The 21409-nt window shown below is 43.3% G+C and overlaps 1 protein-coding gene and 1 pseudogene across 1 annotated transcript; one reads left to right on the top strand and one right to left on the bottom strand.

The window, feature by feature from the left end:
• Positions 1-147, bottom strand: part of LOC100466500 — a 5587-nt pseudogene extending 5440 nt beyond the window's left edge.
• Positions 17-18728, top strand: BCL7B (BAF chromatin remodeling complex subunit BCL7B). Its single transcript, XM_034669988.1, has 6 exons — positions 17-237; positions 3031-3106; positions 14124-14220; positions 16388-16558; positions 17316-17395; positions 17664-18728. Exons 1-6 carry the CDS (start codon positions 146-148, stop codon positions 17754-17756), a joined length of 609 nt encoding a protein of 202 aa, XP_034525879.1. The 5' UTR covers positions 17-145; the 3' UTR covers positions 17757-18728.
• The last annotated feature ends 2681 nt before the right edge of the window (positions 18729-21409 follow it).

Below are 21409 nucleotides of genomic sequence, written 5' to 3'. Positions count from 1 at the left end.
TGCGCGCGCTTCCTCGCGCACGCGCGCACGGAGGGGGCGACGGCCGCGGTGACGCTGCTGCGGTGGGCGGGCGGCGGCGCGTGAGGCGCGCGATTCCCCGTGTCTTGGGAGCAGTGCCCCGGCCCCCGCCGCTCCCGCTGCCGCCATGTCGGGCCGGTCGGTCCGGGCCGAGACCCGCAGCCGGGCGAAGGACGACATCAAGAAGGTGATGGCGGCCATCGAGAAAGTGCGGAAATGGTGAGGGGCCGGGCCCGAGGGTGCCGGCGGGGTCGCCGGCCCAGGGCCCAGAGGAGCGCGGGACTGGCTGGCTGGGTGGGAGCCGACCGGCAGGCGCTTGGGGGGAGGGGGGAGCGGGAGACGGCGGGAGGAGGGTGCAGCTCGCGTCGGCGTGAGGTCAGAGGGCGCGCCGGCTGCCACCAATCAGGGGGTCGCCCGGCTCGCGGGCCCGCCCACCTGCCTGAGAGCCGCGCGTCGCCCGGAGGGGCTGCTGGCTTCCGGCAGCGCTGGGGCGGCAGGCCCTGCCTCGCACGCCGGACCCCGCGGCGGGTTTCAGCGGACTTTCGCGTTCTGAGCTGCCCGGTGTAATAGCCAACAATCTCTGGGGGTTTCCCGCTGGCCAGACAGAGCGCTCTACGTGTTAACTGGTTTTAAGTTCGGGGAGAGCTTCTCGCTAAACCTACTTGTCACGAGAGCAGGCGTGGTCATCGGAAGGAAAACCCCTCTCTTTCCCGCAATACTGGCCCACACGGAACCAACTGGGTAGGCTCTTTTTTNCTTTTTTTTTTTTTTTTTTTTTGGTGAAAGAGTCGAGACCTACCCTCATTTGGAATCGGCTTGTGTCCGGTTCGTTGCAGGGCCGGTTGACCGCCTATTTTGTATCAGGAACTCCAGTCATTATCACATTAAAGTTTAACAGCCAACTGTTTGCTTCAACTTCTTGAATCCTTTTCTCTGGCTGACTACTAGTAATAGTTTTAAAGCCCACGTAGGTGTTAGCTCTCTCCAGTAAGGCTTCCTTCCCAAGATCTCCACCCCCTATAGAGGCATTATTACCTTGGATTAATTTTATTTATTTATTTATTTAGCGTGTTTATTTGTTCATTTCCCAACAAGTTCCTTATCTCTTTGTATATAAGAGTTTTATATGTAGTTGGGACTCTTAAATATTAGTTAAATAATGATTTTTTCCCCCTCCAAATCTAATCCTCTAGGGTTTTGTTGTGAAACATAAGAATCACCTTGCCTTTCTCTTCTGACCATCTCTGCCCACCNCCCCCCCCCCCCCCCCCCCCCCCAGCAGCCTAGGCCAGATGACCATCCTCTCTCACCTGGAACTCCTAGCTTGCTTCAACTCTTGCTCCATTACCCAGTCCATTCATCACATTGCACTCAGAGTGATTTCAGTTTTCTCAAGTGTAAATCTTATCATAGCACTCCCCTGCTATAGAAACAATGATTCAGTGACCTCTTCTTGCTCTTAGGTTAGAGACCAAAGATGGTTCTTGCTGCCTCACCAAACTGGCTCAAACTGCCCTCTTTCTGGGGGTTGCTGGTCATTTTTCAGCTGGAGCCACATGCTGCCTGACATCCTCTACCCTCTCTTCCTTCTTGCCTAGTTAACTCCTAGCTCTGCATAAAAATTGCTTTCTTGAGGGACACCTTTCAAGATCCCTAATTTAAATCAGGTCCCCTTCATAGAACTTTCCACAATTGTATTAGATTGAATCATAAGGCATTTACTATATTTGACTTTTTAACTTAACAGAAGTGGCAGTTTGATCTGGTTAAACCTAATAATTAAGTGACTGTGAAATGAGTTGTTTGATGTCTGTTTCCAATTGGAGTGAGGCTCTGTGAAGCTAGGGATTGTACATCTTGCTGCCTGTGTGCCCAGGGTCTAGCATAGGGTCATGTATAGTATTTGTTGAATATATGAGGACGTGGGGTGGTCTGTCCAGGAATTAATTTCAGTTTCCTAAGTCTGTAGTTGATTCTTCTTTCTGTTTGCTGAACAGCATCATCAATATCAGCAGTCACAACAGTTACTTTTTTTGCTTTTTTGAAACCTCACATTTGGACTTGAAACATTCAGAAGTCATACTTCCGGCTCCCCAACTCTGCTTGTCCATAATCTGGTCCTCATTCAAGAATGTCACTTGCATTTCCCCAAATGGGGGCGATTTTTTTAGGCTTAATTTTCTTAAGGCTTATCTCAAAAGTAAGTTTCTCTGTAAGATAAAACCTTAAAGCAGTCTTTGCGTGGCTAAGTCGTAACCTCTTTCAGAAACTAGTGTAAGACTTGGAAGCATCCTGTCCTGCACCTGCGATTATTTCTAAATGGAATCATGTTTCAACATAGAGTTACACAGGAGTCCTAAGAATTCTCTTTCTATGCTATAGCCCAGTCTTACTGTCTTTCAGCCTTCTCAACTTCATCACTTTCATGTGTCATAGTGATGTCCTTACTTAGTTTTTTATTCCTTTGTGCTCCTATATAGGACCATATCTTATACATTCTTTATCTCCTGTAGGGCTTTGTATAATAGAGTTTTATAAATATCAGTGGAATTGAATTAGTTTTTGAAAAATAAAGAAGTAATGCCAGGTAGATACCTGAGTGTGAAAATGTGCTGGTACTCAATATGGGTGTAGTCTGTGAGGTAAAAAGGACTTTGGTACACTGAGAGAAGGCAAGCAGAAGGTTCAGAACCAAAGGAATTTGGTAGTGAAGTGTTTCTGGAAGAGATGATTTTGCAAGGTAAGGTATGGGTATAATTTGATGGAAAGGCATTTTAGAAGGCATTTAAGATTGAAGGAGCTTGGGGCACCTGGCTGGCTCAGTTGGGAGAGCATGTGACTCTTGATGTCGGGGTTATGCATTTGAGCCCCACTTTGAGTGTAGACATGACTGAAATAATACATTTAAATTTAAAATTTTTTTAAAAGATTGAAGGAATGATCTGGGAAGTAGAAAATCACATTATGAACAAAAAATCTGTTTCATTATTTATCGGTTTACTTTTCTTTCAGGGAGAAAAAGTGGGTGACTGTGGGTGACACATCCCTTAGGATATTTAAATGGGTTCCTGTGACAGACAGCAAGGAGGTAAGTGTGGAAGAAAATCAAAACAACAAAAAGGTACTGTTTACTTCCTTTTGTTCTTTCCTTGATTGTCTCTTAATTATAAAGGAATTTATTTCCCAAAATTGAGTTGAAAGTACTTTAAGGCACCCTGTGTGGTTGATCCATGCAAAGCCTCTCTTACTTTATTATTTCCCCCCTTTTTTCCCTTCTTTTAACCCATTCCTTTTTTCTAAGGCTTGGTGAACCACAGCTCAGGCCTGCTCCTTGTGGTTGTCGATATGGTTTTATTGGAACACAGCCATGCCCATTGGATTCCTTACTGTCTGTGTCTGCTTTTGAGTTATAATGGCAGAGTTGAGTAGTTGCCATAAGACCTAAATACCTGCAAAGCCTAAAATATTTCTTATTTGGCCCTGTAAGAAAAAGTTTGCTAACTCCTGCTCTTATCTGATTAGCTATCTATAGTGTATTATATGTATTTTATATGTATATATACTTTTCTTTTTCTTTTTTTTTTTTTAAAGATTTTTATTTTTATTTATTCGACAGAGATAGAGACAGCCAGCGAGAGAGGGAACACAAGTGGGAGTGGGAGAGGAAGAAGCAGGCTCATAGCAGAGGAGCCTGATGTGGGGCTCGATCCCACAATGCTGGGATCACGCCCTGAGCCGAAGGCAGACGCTTAACCGCTGTGCCACCCAGGTGCCCCTGTATATATACTTTTCTAATTCCTCTTCCATGGGTTTATGTGGATAGCTGTGTATTCTTGAAAAAATACATAGCAGTGGGGTACATGGGTGGTGCAGTCAGTTGAGCGTACAACTCTTGGTTTCGGTTCTGGTCCTGATCTCAGGGTTGTGAGATTGAGCCCCATGTTGGGCTCTGCACTCAGTGTGGATTCTGCTTCAGATTTTGTCTCCCTTTCCTTCTGCCCCTCCTGCTCGTGCTTGTGTGCTCTCACTCTCCCTCTCTTTCTCTCTCTCTCTCTAAAATAAATAAATAAATATTTGGAAAAGAGAAGGAGGGGCGCCTGGGTAGTGCAGGTGTTAAGCGTCTGCCTTCGGCTCAGGGTGTGATCCTGGCATTCCGGGATCGAGTCCCACATCAGGCTCCTCCGCTGGGAGCCTGCTTCTTCCTCTCCCACTCCCCCTGCTTGTGTTCCCTCTCTCGCTGGCTATCTCTCTGTCACATAAATAAATAAAATCTTTACAAAAAAATAAAAGAGAGAAGGAAAGAAAAATACATAGCATTGTATCATGTTTGTATTTTAAAATTTATAGAACATTGTGCTAAAAACTTTTTTCTTTTCTTTTGTTCAGCCTTGTTTTTGAAAACTGTCCACGTTTCTGTAATTGTAAATAGAGTTACTACCTTTGATTCTTGCATTGTATTCTCTTACATGCAGTGACCACATTTATCTACACCTTCCCTGAGTGATAAACAACCAGATTCTCCAACTTTTTTCCATAATTGTTTTCAAAAAGCTCAAATATAAAACACATACAGAAAAGTATATAAAACATAAATGTATGGCATAATGAGGAAACCTAAAGCTAGTACCCTTGTAAAAACCACCCGGGTCAAAACACAGATCATTCCCAGCTTCCCCAGAGACCTCTGTTTGACTCTTCCCAGCTTTCCCTGCCTACTTTTCTCTCCTACTTTTGCTTCTCTTATCACTTCTCTACTCACTTGTAAACACTTCTAACTTGTTAACACTTTTAACTGTTTATATAAACAGCATCATGAAGTATCTATTTTTGTGTGTCTTGCTTTTTTTGCTCAGTATTATGTTTGTAAAATTCATCCATGTTGTCTTTGGAGCCATTTGTCCCTTTTCCTTGCTGTATGGAATTTTATTATAGGCCTGTACCATGATTTACCTCTCTAGTCCTCCTGTAGATGGATACTTAGGTTATTCCCAGTTTGGGGTAATAGGAACAATGCCCCTGTGAACGTTCTTATTTAGTATATGGGCCAGCAAATGCGTGGTTTTTCCTAGGATGTGTTCCTAGGAGTGGAATCGCTGGGTCTTAGAGTATGCATATGTTGACCTGTAGTAGCTAATGCTAAACTGTTTCTCAAAGTGATTATACCAATCTGCATTCCCACCAGAAAGAGAAGAGTTCTCATAGCTCTGAATCCTCATCAACAGTATTGTTACTTATATGTAAAGATATCTTGTGATTTTAATTTGGTGACTAAGTATCTGATCACTAACAAGATTGAGCACCTTTTCAATGTGTAGGATTGAACCTTTCAGATTTCCTGTTTCAGGAAGTGCCTCTGTAATCCATTTGATTGTTTTTCCTTATGATTTTTATAGGAATTCTCTGTGTTCTAGACACAAATCCTTTATTGATTATATACTGTCCAAACCGTTTTCCAGTCCACGGCTTGCCTTTGTACTTCCTTTAGGCTGCCTTGAGTCACAGAAGTTGTTAATTTTAATGTAGACAAAATAATTAATCTTTTCCCTAATAGTAGTACTTTTAAATATCTTAAAATCTTTTCCTTCTTCGAGGCCACAAAGTAATCTTCCATATAGTCTTCTACAAGTTCATTATTCAGTTCCCGTTTATAACAAACACACCTGGCATTGATTTTTGTGTATTGTGAAGTAGGGGCCCCGTTTCATTTTTTTCCACCTGGATGTGCATTTGTCCTAGCGCCACTTATTGAAAAGACTGTTCTTTTCCTTCCGCTCTGTAGAGCCACCTTTGTCATATTTCAAGTATCTGAATATGGATCTGTTTCCGTGTGTTTCCTCCATTTTTTTGGGAGCACAGATGACTGCAGTGGACATCCTGTAAACTATTTTTCTGGATGACTTGTGGGGCAGATCCCCAGGAGTGGGATTGCTATTAAGGCTGTACATACCAATTGTGCACGCGCTCTCTATCAAATAAATAAATAATATCTTAAAAAATCAAAATAAAAAAACAGCTGCTACCCGATCTCTCCCCAGAAGAGCTGCGCCAGTGTAGTTAGTACACTTCCCCAGGCGTGCCAGGGGCTTCCCATTTCTACAACTTCACCAGCATTTGATCCTATCAGTCCTGCCAGTCTGCTGGATCTCTCTGTTTATTTTACATTTCCCTGATTGCTTGTGAGGTGGATGATTTCATCTCTTCAGGTTTCCATTCAGGTCTCCTTTTTTTTTTTTTAAAAGATTTTATTTATTTATTTGATAGAGACAGCCAGCGAGAAAGGGAACACAAGCAGGGGGAGTGGGAGAGGAAGAAGCAGGCTCCCAGCAGAGCAGGGAGTCCAATGCGGGGCTCCATCCCAGGACCTTGGGATCACGCCCTGAGCCAAAGGCAGACGCTTGGCTCTGCCACCCAGGCGCCCCTATTCAGATCTCCTTTTTATCCATTTAAATATCCTCTTCTCTGATTTCTTTTGCATATTTTTGTATTGGGTTTCCTGTCTTTACCTTTCTGACTTGCATGGATTCGTTGATATCCTAGATACAGAAAACTTTGGTCAGATTTGTACCTTGCAGATACCTTTGTCTGACATGTCGCCTGTCTGATAACTTTGTCAGTAATAAGCCTTTAATTTTTTTGTGTGTCAAATTAATCAGTTTTTTCTTAAGGGTTTTGCTTTTTGAGTCTTGTTTCAAAATTATTCTCCACTGCATGGTCCTAAAGAACATCTCCATCTCCTGTTATGTTTTGTATTTGGAGATAGGACTCTAATTTTAGTTTTCTGTCATACAGAGAGCTGTTTGCTCTATTACTATTTACTAAATAACCTGTCCTTTCTCTTCTGATTTGTGATGTCATCTCTGTCATGTGCCGTATTCATACCTAGATCCGTTTTTGGGCTCTCCATTCTGTTTTGTTGTTGTTTATTTCCTCCTGGGCTAGAGTGGCTTTTATTTATAATAGTATATTAAATTATATTAATTTATATATAATTTATACTAAATTATAGATTTAATATTAAGTAGGATGAATTTTCTCTCTTGCTGTAAGTTTTTGGAAAGATAGCCTTTATCAAAATAAAAAGTCCCTTCTCTTTTTAGTTTTCTAAGATTCATTAAAATTTATGAGTAGATGTTAGACTTTATCCAGCTGCCTTTCCTGCATTTACTGAAATGTTCATGCGATTTTCCTTTCTAATCTGTAGTGTATTAATATGGTGAATTATATTAATAAAGTTTCTGATATTGAAACTTTTACATTCTTTTATGCCTAAGAGAAATTCTACTTGGGTATGGTTTCTTTTTCCCCCAAAGAATCTAGTGTTTAATTCACAGATATTTCATTTAAGGTATTTGCATCTGGTTCATAAGTGAAATTGGTCTATAATTTTTTTTTTATTCTACCTTTACCTTGTTATGGTATTAAGGTTACATTCGCCTCCTAAAACAGATTAGGCAATTTCCCCTCTTCTGATTTCTAGAACAACTGGTATAAAATAAAGTTTGGTAGAGGGGCGCCTGGGCGGCACAGCGGTTAAGCGTCTGCCTTCGGCTCAGGGCGTGATCCCGGCATTATGGGATCGAGCCCCACATCAGGCTCCTCTGCTATGAGCCTGCTTCTTTCTCTCCCACTCCCCCTGCTTGTGTTCCCTCTCTCGCTGGCTGTCTCTATCTCTGTCNAAAAAAAAAAAAAAAATCTCTAAAAAAAAAAAAAAAAAAAGAAAGTTTGGTAGAAGTCACCTTTAGTACTTTCTGGACCTTTGCTGGAGAGATGTTGATTACCATCATCGTAGCTTTAATGGTGACTGATGCATTTAGGTTTTCTCTTTTTTTGGTACTTATGTTGCATTTTATATATTTCCTAGAAATTTATCCATTGCAGTGGACCGTTCTTTAATAGGGTTCAGTGCTAGGTCCTCCCCTTTCTTCATTTTCCCAGTTGTGTTTAGAAATGAGGCAGGGCACTTTTTGGTTGGCCAGTAATGCTAAACTTTTGGCAGTGCATGACTCAGCCCTGTATAATGAGGAATTAATTGGCCTGTTCAGATGCCAGCAATACCCTGAACACTGATCAGAGTTTTCACGTGTTGGTATGTAGTTATTCGTGATATTCTTATGTACTTTAAAGTCTCTGTTATGTTGGTAATTATTTTACCTTTCCCACATGTTATTTGTGTTTTTTCCATAATATGATCTGGTTTATTGTCTCTCCTTAAGTGTTTATTTAGGGGCACCTTGGTGGCTCAGTCCTTAACCGTCTGCCTTTGGCCTAGGGCGTGATCCCAGTGTCCTGGGATTGAGCCCCATATCAGGCTCCCTGCTCCGCGGGGAGTCTGCTTCTTCCTCTCCCACTCCCCCTGCTTGTGTTCCCTCTCTCTCTGGCTGTCTCTCTCTCTGTAAAATAAATAAACAAAATCTTTAAAAATAAATAAATAAAGTGTTTATTTAAAAAATGTTATGGACACCTGGGTGGCTCAGTCGGTTATGCGTCTGCCTTCAGCTCAGGTCATGATCCCAGGGTCCTGGAATCGAGCTCACCATTGGGCTCCTTGCTTCTCCCTCTCCCTCTGCCTGATTCTCCCTCTGCTTGTGTGTGCGTGCGCCATCTCTCTCTCTCTCTCTCTCTCTCTCTCTGTCAAATAAATAAAATCTTAAAAAAAAATAAATAAAAATGTTGAAATTTCTGTTGATCTTTTTTTTTGTTTGCTTTGTTCTCTATTTCATTAGTTTTTGCTTTTATAATTTCCTTTTTTGTTTTATTGGGTTTGCTCTGTTCTTTTACTAGCTCCTTGTATTGAAGTTAGCTCTTTTTTTCTAGGGTTTTTTTGTTTTTCTTTCATGTTTTTGGGGTTTTCTTTTTTTTCCTCCCTCCCTCCCTCCCTCCCTTCCTTCCTTCCTTCCTAAAAGATTTTACTTATTTATTTGACAGAGAGAAAGAGCACAAGCAGGGAGAATGGTAGGGAGAGGAAGAAGCAGGCTCCCCGCTGAGCAAGGAGCCCAATGCAGGGCACAATCCCAGGACCCTGGGATCATGACCTGAGCTGAAGGCAGACGCTTAACCAACTGAGCCCTTTTTTGTATTTTTTTAAAGTTTTATTTATTTAAGTAATCTCTACGCCCAACATAGGGCTTGAACTCACAACCCCAGGGTCAAGACTCACTCGCTCCTCCAACTGAGCCAGATGAGCACCCCTTCTTTTTTAAAAAATACATTTTGCTTTTGGGGCACCCAGCTAGCTCACTCTGTAGAGCATGTGACTCTTGATCTCAGGGTTGTGAGTTTGAGGCCCACATTGGGTGTAGAGATTAGTTTAAAATACATTTCACTTTAGTCTTCCCAAATTTTGATGTATATGAATGTCAAAATGTCATGTATGGTGTAACTAAGTTTTAAGTTTTTCATAAGTTCCCCTTTGGTTTCTTCTTTAATCCAAGGTTTATTTAATAGAATGATTTTTTTTTCAGTATATATGCTGCCGAAGTGAGCACTAATAGAATGATTTTTAATTTCTAGATGTATGAGATTATTTTTTAACTGTCTTTTAAAAATTGTACTGATTTTATTGAATTGGTAGGATATTAATTCTTTGGGATTATTGGGGCTTTTTTTGTGATCTGGTCTGGTACATGATTGATTTTTGGACCATTCACTTGTGATTAAAACAAATGTACTCTGTAGGTATGAAATTAAACAATTGAAGCATTTATTATGTTATCCAAATCTTCTGTAACTTTGCTTATTTTTTTGTATGTCCTATTATGTTTCTGAGAAGGGTGTGTGAAGTTGTTGATGTTTGCTGCTTCATAGCTGATGAGTCACTTGTTATGAAGCTCTATTTTTGATGTATTTATATGATTATGCCATTATTATTATGTCGTCTTGACCTGTCATTCATTTTACCAGTATATAATGTCCTTCTTTGTCACTTATAGCCAAAACTTCTCCTCAAATTCAATTTTGTTTGATATTACAATTTCCACCCTGTCTCCTTTTGATTTACTTTTAATTAGTGTGTCTTGAAATTCTTTTTTGTCACCTGTTTCATATTTTTTTTTTTGTTGGATGTATTAGCATTAGGTTTCGCTGTGGGTGACAGAAAACTCAAAATAGCAGTGGTTTTAAGAAGTTTATTTTAGTCCTTAAAAGCACGTAGTCCAGGACTGGCGTGGTTCTGCTGCATAAGTCCCCAGGGGCCCAGGTTTCTTCCAACCTTTCTGCTCCTTTTTTTTTTTAATTTTTTTTTTAAATATTTTATTTATTTATTCAGCAGAGATAGAGACAGCCAGCGAGAGAGGGAACACAAGCAGGAGGAGTGGGAGAGAAAGAAGCAGGCTCATAGCAGAGGAGCCTGATGTGGGGCTCTATCCCGGAACGCTGGGATCACGTCCTGAGCCGAAGGCAGACGCTTAACAGCTGTGCCGCCCAGGCGCCCCTTTTTAACTTTTTTAGAGAGTAATGACTATTAATTTTAGTTTAACATACCATAAAATTTACCATCTTAACCATTTTTTAAGTGTACAGCGTATTTTTTTTTATTTTTATGTTTCAGTGTACAGTTTAGTGGTATTAAGTACATTCACCTTGTGCAGTCAATCTCTAGGTTTCTTCGTCTTGCAAAACTGAACTCTGTACCTGTTAAGTAACTCCCCATTCCTCTGCTCCAGTTTTGACCTTGTATTCTAAAGTCAAGATCCAGCCATTTATTCTACACATTTAGGTTCTAAGTAGCAGAGGAGTAGAAGGATGGGCAGATAGAATTTCATGAATTTTAGTAAGAATCTCCTAGAAGTTGCCTCAGGACATATGTACTTACTATGTGTGTTTGTAATAGCTTTATGACATCTAGCGGTCAGGAAGGCTAGGGAAGTGTGACCACCTAAAAATTCTATTAATATGAACAAGGATTTTTGCCATAATGCACTTTTTTTTTCTCCCTTTGCCTCATGATGGCTAGGCCAGTTTTTCTTGTTGATTTGCAAGTTCTGCATTCTGTTTTCATTTTTCTATTGCCTATCTCTAGCTTAATAAGACATATTTAACTATTTTTCCCTGCCGATGCATAAAGTTTTATCAAAATCTGCATTTACCCTTGGAACTTGGTAACACCCATAACACGTTTTTAACCACTTCTCCTTCACCCCTCCGACACTTCCATCCCTACCCTGTCCTTAGTTTTGACTGGAATTTCAGATCAGATATTCAGTTCAGACATTTCAGTTTTTACAGATGTTCCTTGTTTTAGTCATTGCTTAGTTAGAGTGAATGTTACAGATTATATGCTCTTTTCACCTATTTATTAGTCCTTTCTCCTAGATTCATTTCTTTTCTTGTTGCAACATATCCTTCAAGAGTGTTTTGTCAAAGAGAGCTTTTGTGGAGAAAACTTCTGAAAATATCTTTTTACTCTTGAAAATACCTTTGTTTCATTTTTATGTTTAACTGAAGATTTTACCTACATCTGAAATTTCTAGGTTTTCTTTCAGCATTTGGAAACTATTACTCAATTGTTGTGCTTCTGGTGTTGCTGTTGAACAATCTAGTGTCAGTCTAATTCTTCTTGATTCTTTCTAGGTGGTCCTCTTGTATTCCGGGAAACTTCTAGAATTTCTTCCCTGTCTTTGCTCTCCTAGGACTTCTGTACGAATATCCTGTGATATTCCTGTCTAGCTTCTTTATTTTTCCTTTTCTTATTTGTTTCACCTCTTCATTCTTTTCTCACGTATTCTGATTTTTCAACCCAGTTTTTGCTCGTTTTCAGCTGTATCTGTTTCTGCTACTCGACTCATTCACTTAATTTTTATTTTCAACAATTACATTATTCATACCAAATTTCCTCAATTGGTGGTTCTTCAAAACAACTGTCCAGTATCCTTATCTTTCTGAGGAGACTTACCTGTGCCTTTTTTTTTTCTTTTTCTTTTTCTTTTTTCCTTCTCTTTTTCTTTCTTTCTTTTTTTTTTTAGGGAGACAGAACGCCACACACAAGAGGGGCAGGGGCGGGGGAGAGAAGGGCAGAGGGAGAGGGAGAGAAAGAATCCTAAGCAGGCTCCATGCTCAGCTCTGAGCCCAAAGGGGGCTCAATCTCATCACCCGGAGGTCGTGACCTGAGCCGAAATCAAGACTCGGATGCTCAACCAACTGAACCACCCAGGCACCCTGAGACTTACTGTTTCATTTAAATTCTGTGTCCTCTTAGTCTCCTTCTTCTTATTCAATTTATTGTCTTTAATGGTGCTTGTTTCTTCCAGTGTCTGGCTGGTTTTTTCTGTGTACTCATTTTTTATTCCTTGGGGACTCTGAGCTGCCTTGGCTAGCAGTATGTAACTGAGGGAGGATGTAAGCCCAGGCTGTGGTTTTCCTTCCTCTCCGTGGATTTAGGTCATTGGGTGAGCTTCAGGATTCAGCCTTTCCCTTGCCCCATTCCCTCTTCTCCTCCCTCCCGGGGAAATCCCTAGTCCCAGTCTTGCAGGTGCTACCTCTTTCTGGGAGCCGCCATACTTCCTTGTCACTGCCAGCCCCAGGGAGCTGGTGGGTGAAGGTTAGGGCAGTTCTGGAGCCACCCTTGATTTTTCATCCAGTCCTGGCTTTAGTGGTGCCATTACCCACAAGGGCCAAAGGTCAGGCAGTTAAATCTCTTGGGCATGTGAATGAGGAGTTGGGGGGCACTGGTAGAAAGCGCCTCCCCACCCCAACCCATTTCTTACATGTAAGCCTCTGACCCTTTCCTAATTCAGATTCTCCCCGCCTGGGTCCCAGCTCCCTTTGTGTCTCCCAAGGGCTTCTCACAGTGTTTGCTGAGGCCCCTCAGTTATCTGCCCTCCAGTGGTCCATGGTAGAGTGCCATCTACTAAGGTATTAGTATAGACCTGCTAGATTAGGAAAATGGAAATGATCAAATTGGTGAAGAAGAAGTGGGAAGGATCCAAGGGAGTGGGACATCACTGACGAGAGAGTAGATTGGCACAAACTCCATGCAGTGTACATCTGAAAGTTTTCCATGGGGCACCTGGGTGGCTCAGTTGGTTGGGTGTCCAGCTTGATTTCCACTCAGGTCATGATCGCAGCGTCGTGGGTTGGAGCCCTACACTGGGCTCTGCTGCTCAGTGCGGCATCTGCTTGGGATTCTCTCTCCCTCTCACCCTGCTCCTCCCCCTGCTCAAGCGCATGCTCTCTCTCTCTAAATAAATAAATTTTTAAAAACCATGTTTATGTAGCTTCTGTGGTTAAATGTGAAGTGTAATTGCATTAAAATCATGTCTGCATATGAAAAAAATGAAGAGAAATCAATACATGAATGTGTGCAGTTGATTCATTAAAGAGAGAGGATTGAGAGTTACTAATGAAAATTAAATGCATGTATAATAAATAGACATGTATAAAAACTGTAAATTAGTAAACTTCACATTACCCACATTTAAACTTTTGTCTGTTGGGATGCTCTCATCTGGAAATGTTTGGATGGATTTATTTTCCTTCCTTTGGGCTCATTTCTTGCAAGCTAGTGCTAACCTTCACACTGTGTTTCCCCATGCGTTTAACCTTCATCCTGCTTGAAGGAAATGATGTTATAGGCGGAGGTAGACATGGGGTGATCATTCTGAATGGATGGTCAGTATCAAGCTAGCCAGGGCCCCTTTGTCCTGTCAGTGCTCACATTACATATAAAGCGACTCCTTCCTGGCTCCAATCAGAGGCCCATTTTTTCCCTTTTTCCTGCTGTGCTACCAAAACAGGAATCCTTCTTAAATGAGTACTCTGTATTTCTCTTCCATCCGTGTAGGGGAGGGTGGGATAGAGCATTCTGCTCAGGACGGAAAGCAAAAGAGAACCACAGGGAGCTCTAGTGGAAGCCTGAGTATCTGCCTCTCACTTCTGAGTCATGATATTAGCCGTCAGGGTCCATTTTACAAGATAGAGAAGAGACACTGAGGCTTGGGGACACCTTGTCCAGAATTCTGTTGTTCCTTGGGTCCTGGATTCTCACACTGTTGTCGTCGTTCCTGTTCGGTCCTAATCCAGACCTCTGTGGTGTCTCACATAACACCCTTCTCCCTCTCTGTGGGTCTCCTGCTTGGCTCTGTCATATTCCTCTTTTTTTCCTTTTCTAGAAAGAAAAGTCAAAATCGAACAGTTCAGCAGCCCGGGAACCTAATGGCTTTCCCTCTGATGCCTCAGCCAATTCCTCTCTTCTTCTTGAATTCCAGGGTGAGTTGCATCCATATGTCTTCCTTGCAGGAAAAGCAGCACTTAGATGGACCCGTTAATAACGAGAATAGTTTCACGTGTCACTTCAGTGCCTGCTGTTCTGCTGGTGTCTTGCTGGCACTTTACATCAAGTCTTTTCATTTAAACCTCACAACAGCCCTGCAAGATAGATGATCGGAGCTTCATTTTCCATTTAGGGAAACTGAGGCTCAGAGAGCTGAAGCTCTGTATCTCAAGGTGCATAACCAGGAAGTGACAGACCCCATGTTAGGTCCTGGCTTCCTGGATCAGAAGCTCTTTTTTTAGATGGTATATTTTCTGATCATAGAGCCTTAGAGTAGGCCTCCCAAGGCTGGAGCCTCTTCTGCCCACTTTTAGCAAAGTTCCACCTCCCTGAATCAGTCTTCAGTAAACGTCCTGCCTGTGTCGGCACTGCAGTCCCAGTACTACCTTCATACCTGCGTGGTGGCTGCTGCTCAGAAGGACTTGAACTTGAGCTTCTTCTTTTTATCCTTACCTCAGCCTGTGATGTAAAGCAGGCAGTCATCATCAGCCCTATCGAAGGAAGCCGATGCTCAGAGAAGAAGTATTTGCCTAAGCTCAAAAGTGACAGAGCTTTATTCTTTTTATAGTAGAATGCTGCTTCCATTTTAGTGTAGAAGGTCCCGATCTTTGTAGTACTAAAGACTAGAAAGGGCTTATGATTTTCCCTTTGGAACAAGACTGGGAGCGTGCATGTATCCCCTCCCCACCTCTCCCCCAGCCCCCCAAGGTCAGCGAGTACGATAGAGGAAGGGGAATACAAGGGAACAGTTTTCTAGCTATGTGTGGGGTGTCTGATAATCGCAAAGCTCTGGGAGACATGAGTCTCCATTTCCTCAGTCTGGCCATCACCCCCTCCCTTTCATTCAGTGAACATTTAATGAACTCCTACTGTGTACCTCACTGGAGATCCCAGGACAAGTAAGCCACAAAACCTGCCTGCACAGAGTGCAATGGAAGGAAATTGGTTTATAAAATAATGAGTGTAGGTGTGCGTAGGATACAACAGGAGTGTAATAGAGAAGGTGGTCATTTCCACCCAGGGGAGCCTGGGACGCAGGGCTCCACGGAGGAGGTGATGCTGGAGCTGAATAGTGGTCTGCATTGGGGCTTTCCAGGAAGACTGGAAAGAGCGAGTCCTACCAGACACCTGTGTGTGAGTCTGCGCTACTGGAGCCAGGGCTTGCGTGTGGAAGATCAGTGGGCAGTGAGCCTGGAGATCAGGAAAGATTTTGTAGGTTGTGGTAGGGCCGTCTGTGTCTGCCCCAGGGAATCCCTGGAGTTTGAATTGTATCCTTTGGGCAGCAGAGAACCACGGAAGGATTTAGAGTGATCACTCTGGTGATGGTGTGAAGTACAGGTGGGAGGACAGTCAAGGGGCTGTTGCAGGAGGCCAGGCCAGAGAGGAGGCGGCCTGCCCTGAGGTGGCAAGAGAGGAAGGAGTGAACGGAAGTGATGTCAGAGCAGTAGGATGGGTCAGCTTTGGTGACCAGCTGCTTTGGGTGAGGGAGAGGAAGGAGTTTGGACTCCTGAGAGTCCAAACTTAGGTTTAACTTAGGTGGCGACTTGCAGCCTTCAGACACACTTTCCCAGGTGCGAATTTCTGGGTCCTTGAGGCAGTTAGGTGGAGCCTGGGCCGCTGAAGGACCTGTGTGAGCACCTCCAGATACCACCACCCTCCTTGAGATCGTCAAGAAGGCAGGGCAGATTTTAGCATTTTCTCCAGAAAGGTTGAGAGGCACAGCTACCTCACTCCCTTCCACTGGACAGTGAGAAAATAACAGGTCCAAACTATGATCTGTGGGAAAAAAAGAAGGGATTACTAAGCCTATCCTGACCTTCCTGAAATATAAATGTTACATAAACTTTAAGATTCTGGCTGCATCTGGTCCTTAGAATATATGTTGTGAAATAGAAAACATTTAAATTAATCAACTTAGACTGCTGGTCATTTGCCCTACCTTTATTTGTTTGCCTTTGGCTCAGGGGACGTCCGAGCAGCGATCATTGATTTGGTTGTGCCCATGGCTGTCTAAGGAGACACCAGGCGCTTGGCTCTGTACTGAGTTACTCTCAAGAAACATTACTACTCTCAGCTGTTGCCTTTGTCATGTTTGGTTTTCAGATGAAAACAGCAACCAGAGTTCTGTATCTGATGTCTATCAACTCAAGGTGGACAGCAGCACCAACTCAAGCCCCAGCCCCCAGCAGAGTGAGTCCCTGAGCCCAGCACACACCTCTGACTTCCGCACAGATGACTCCCAGCCCCCTACTCTGGGCCAGGAGATCCTTGAGGGTGAGTCGCAGTTGACCCAGGACAAGCATCTTGGAGGGGCCTGTACTCTTGAAGTTTGTTTTCTTTAGAGGAAGAGGTTAGAGAAGGTGGCTCTGGCCTGGCAACCTTGAGCCATTTGTTAACAGTTTGGGCTTTTCTGGGGAAGGGTTGTGTTTTCTCCTCTCACAGAATGAAAGAGGAAAGCAAGCAACATAATCCAGCGCCAGGCTCTGTGTAAGGCACTTTTCATATTCGGTGCCCGGTATAATTCTCTCCAAAACCCTGTGAAATAGCAGATGTTCTCTCCATTATACAGATGAGGAAGTGGAGTCTTAGAAAAGTTAAATTGCTTGTCCAAGATGTAATAGCTAGTAACTGGTGGAACTGGATGTCTCCAGTTTCATGCCTTCTGACTTCAGAAATTACGTTCTTTGCATTGTATCCTGCACATTTCTTCTGATAACATATATTGATTCTCCAGCCAGTGTTGCCCCTCACCAACGTGCCTCCACAGAGCTCCTAGAGAAGTTCCCCCAGCTTGAGTCCGATTCCACAGGAGTCGCCTGCCTCAGGAGGCCGTGCAGTTATACTGATCTTGCTGCCTTTTTAAAAAAAAATTTTTTTTTAAGAGGGGCGGGGAGAGGGAGACAGAGAGTCTTAAGTAGGCTCCACGTGGAGCTTGACATAGAGCTCGATCTCACGACCTGAGCTGAAATCAAGAGTCGGATGCTTAACCGACTGAGCCCCTTAGGCGTCCCTGATCTTGCTGCTTTTTCAGAGCCCTCCCTGCCTGCCTCAGAAGTTGCTGATGAACCTCCCACCCTCACGAAGGAAGAACCTGTTCCCCTAGAGACACAGGTAAGGAACCACTTTGGGTTTCCCAGTGTCTAAAAAAAAGGGTGGGGGGACTTTGTTGCTGTGAATTGGACCTTATAGCCTTGAACGTAGGGTGGGAAGTCAGCAAGGGAGACTGGTGTCTCCAGGTTATAAGGTAGGGGAAGAAGTTTGTTTATCTTCAAGAAGGTTGCAGGTGGGCTTCTGGGTTGTAATTAGGGTGGATGGGAGGTTCTGGTAGAGACGGGGGAGGGGGGGCCCTATTATAATTTCATGCTCTGACTGCTCCTAGGTTGCTGAGGAAGAGGAAGACTCCGGTGCCCCACCCCTGAAACGCTTCTGTGTGGACCAGCCCACAGTGCCGCAGACAGCATCAGAGAGCTAGCACTGTCCTGGCGCCCTTTGCCTCCTGGCCCCCCTGCCTCTATTTATTGCATTCTGGTTCTGGCCGTGCTTTGTTGCTGGGGTAAGGGCAAGCATTAGGGTCCAGAGCCTGCACATAGGAGCCTTCTGGGCTGGAAGGTTGGACATAGGACTTGGGGTTGTAGCATCATCTTCCCGTCCCTGGAACCTGTGTCTGGTTGCTCCTGAGAAGAGCAGCCATGTCTTTATTGCACCCCAAGTAGGCTGGAGCATCAGCCATGGCAAGGTTCATCTGTCACCTCCAGGTAGCAAGCAGTCTCTGCTCCACAACCTCTGGACTGAGCTGCTGGCACTTCTACAGGAGGAAAGAGATGTGGAAGGCACCCTCTGGAGAAGAGAGTGCCTAGCTTACTTGAACTTGAATGGAGACTGTAGATTCATGAATTTTCCCATCCGGCTAGGGGCCTGTAAGCTGCTGGTGGAAAAGGCCTGGTAAAGACTTTGGAGGGAACGGAAGGGCTCTTCTCTACACAAGGGCAGAAAAGTCTGTATAGGTTTCCTGCTGTCCTGGCACTTCTGCCCATTCCTGAGGTTATCCTGCCTCTCATGGGCTCTCCAGCTGCTGACAGTCCTTTGTCCCCTGCTGCAACCATCCTCTTCCCCCAACACACACACACACAACAGGGCTTTCCCTGTTCTCACCTGTACATTTCATTCCAGCTTCCCCTGCTCCTGCTACAGTCCCCTGCCTCCTGCCACAGACTGCCCCAGCAAGGATTTGAGGTTCTGACAACAGTACCCATCCCCCACACTACTCCTTCAGCTCAGACTTTCTAGAAAGTTCCCTCTTCTTTGAAATCTGCATGTTTAATTGAACTTTGTGATTTTATTTTTTGTTCAAAAAAGTTTAAGAAAATGGAAATGGGCAACAGTGAGTGAAGACATATTTTAGCACTGAATAGAATATTTTTAAAATTAAACTATTTGAAATATGTCTTGCTGGTATTTGAGTGCTTCATTCTTGAAGGTTGTGGGGTCAGGGGCTAGTGGGGTGTGGTGGCTGAGTGCCTGCCAATTGTCTTACTCCCACAAAGGGATTTTCTGATATAAATGATTTGGAGACCCCCTTCGAAGTTGTCATGTAGTCTGATTTATATTTCTGTTCCTGTGTACAGTGAATTTAGCCAATGTGTGTTTGCTGTGGCTCCAGGTCCTTAGGAGGCATTCGTGAATGTTTTTTCTTTTTTACTTTTTTATATTGTGGTAAAATGCGTATAAGATAAAATTTACCATCTTAACCACTTAAAAGTAATACAGCTCAGTGGCACTAAGTACATTCACGATATTGTGCAGTCATCACACAGAGATCAGGAATCCTGTCCCTCAGGAGACAGTCAGTCTGGCGAGGGAGTAGACCTCTACGCAGAATGTCCTAAAGCTTAGTGTAGTAGGTGCTGGAGTGGAGCCCATGAAGGAGCATGTGGGATGATGAAAAAGATGTAATAGAAACCATCCTCTTCTCTTGTTGACTGCCACTTTAGCACCACTTCTGGTTGATATTCTAAGAAACCATGCTAGTAATCTCCAACAGCATCCTAGAATCTTGATAGGGTAAGGGTTAGAGAAGAAAAAGAGAAGAGGAAGCATCGAGCAATGACCACTAGTTACAAATAATTAAGAAAACTGCCTCTGGGTATCAGTAGGCCCAATGCATATGCACATTTGAATTGTTAAGAAAAATAGATATGAGCCCGCCAACTAAATTTGTTGAATATGAATAAGCACAAAAGAAGATCAACAGAGCTCGATAGATTTTGCACAGGAGAACTTTGGAGTATGGAAAAGTTGAAGGCATGGGAGCAGATTTCCATGCCTTGGTTCTTGGTCATCTTGGAAAACGGCATTGATTTTACAAATATTTGTTTCAAGTGTATTCTGGCTTCTCTATGTAAAGTACAACTGGTAGACAGGTGTCTGCCTTTCAGCATCTTACAGTCTGGTGAGGTAGAGAAGATAGACAGGAGCAGGTGCCACGGTGGTCAGAGAAGGTAGAGGACTGGGAGGGTCCAGAGAAAAACCTGGAGGCTTTGAGATCACAGAAGGCTTACAGATGAGGTAGCAAACGAGGCTGGGCCTTGAAAATGTTCTCTGGTTATAAGGAAAGACCACTCGGGGCAGGTTAGCACAGGCAAACAAATGGAGACAGTGAAGCACGGTGTCAAGTGTAGGGAGTAACCAGGGAATGGGGTTACTATTTTCTCCCAACTTTTTGAGACACTTCAAAACTACAGAGAGCTGAAAAAGATAGTTCAATAAACTATGTCTACCCTTCATCTAGATTCACCAGTTATTAACATTTGGATCTCAATACACGTTTTTTTCTTTCTTTTTGGGGGGTGGGTGAGTGGATGGGTGAATTATTTGAAAGTAGATGGCTGTTTTTCTGACACTTTAGCCCTGAGTACTTGAGCGTGTATATCCTAAGAACAAGGACATTCCTCAACATGACCAGAGTATCACCATCATACCCAAGAAATTTAACAATGTTACAATAATAGTATTTAATATGAACATATTTAAATTGCCCCAACTGTCCCAATAATAGTAGTAGTTCCTTTTAGCCCCCATCCCCAGACCCAGGATCCAATCCATTCATTGCATCTAGTCTCAAATTCATTCATTCATTTATAAGATTTTATTTATTTATTTGATAGAGTGAGTGCACAAGCAGGAGGAGCAGCAGAGTGAGAGGGAGAAGCAGACTCCCTGCTGAGCAGGGAGCCCAATATGGGGCTCGATCCCAGGACCCTGAGATCATGACCTGAGCCGAAGGCATATGCTTAACCAACTGAGCCAACCAGGTGCCCCTATTTATACATTTTTAAAGATTTTATTTTAGAGAGCATGAGCAGGGGGAGGGGCAGAGGGAGAGGGACAAGCAGACTCCCTGTTGAGTGTGGAGCCAGATGCTTATCTCCATCCCAAGACCCTGAGATCATAACCTGAGCCTAAACCAAGAGTTGGACGCTTAACTGACTGAGCCACCTAGACGCCCCTAGTCTCCTTTTAGAACTTTCTTTTGGAGGTGGATGGATAAGTGTCTCTCGTGTCATTAATATTTTTGAAGGGTCCAAGCAGTTATTTGTAGAATGTCCCACAAACTGGATTTACCTATTTTCTAAGGATTTCAGGTGAAATGTTTTTTGGTTAGAATACTACAGAGGTGATACGTATTTTTCATTGCCTGTATCAAGAGAAAGGTTGTCCTCTTGTCTCATTTTTGGTAATGCCGAGATTGATCATTTAGCTAAGGTGTCTGCCAGACCTTCCCACCTTCAGGGCGCTTTTACATAAATAATCTGTTGGGGGGTGATAATCTTAGACCATTCACTTAGACCAGTGATTTTAGTAGCCATTGATGATCTATTTCTGAATCAGTTACTTCACTGGAGTTTGCAAAATGGTGAGTTTTCTAAATCTTTCTACATTCATTCATTGGCAGCCTTCTGTAGATAACAGATTTCCCTTCTCTCCACTTCTCTTTCTCTCTTCCTCCCTCCCTTCCTTTCTTTCTGAATATTACTACAGGCTCATGGTTTCCCTTTACATTCAATGTGTTAACAATCTGTTGNGAAGAGCCTGATGTGGGGCTCGATCCCATAATGCCGGGATGAC

Source organism: Ailuropoda melanoleuca, chromosome 10 (assembly GCF_002007445.2).
Source record: "Ailuropoda melanoleuca isolate Jingjing chromosome 10, ASM200744v2, whole genome shotgun sequence".
Lineage (NCBI taxonomy): Eukaryota > Metazoa > Chordata > Mammalia > Carnivora > Ursidae > Ailuropoda > Ailuropoda melanoleuca.
This window is presented reverse-complemented; position numbering and strand designations above follow the sequence as displayed.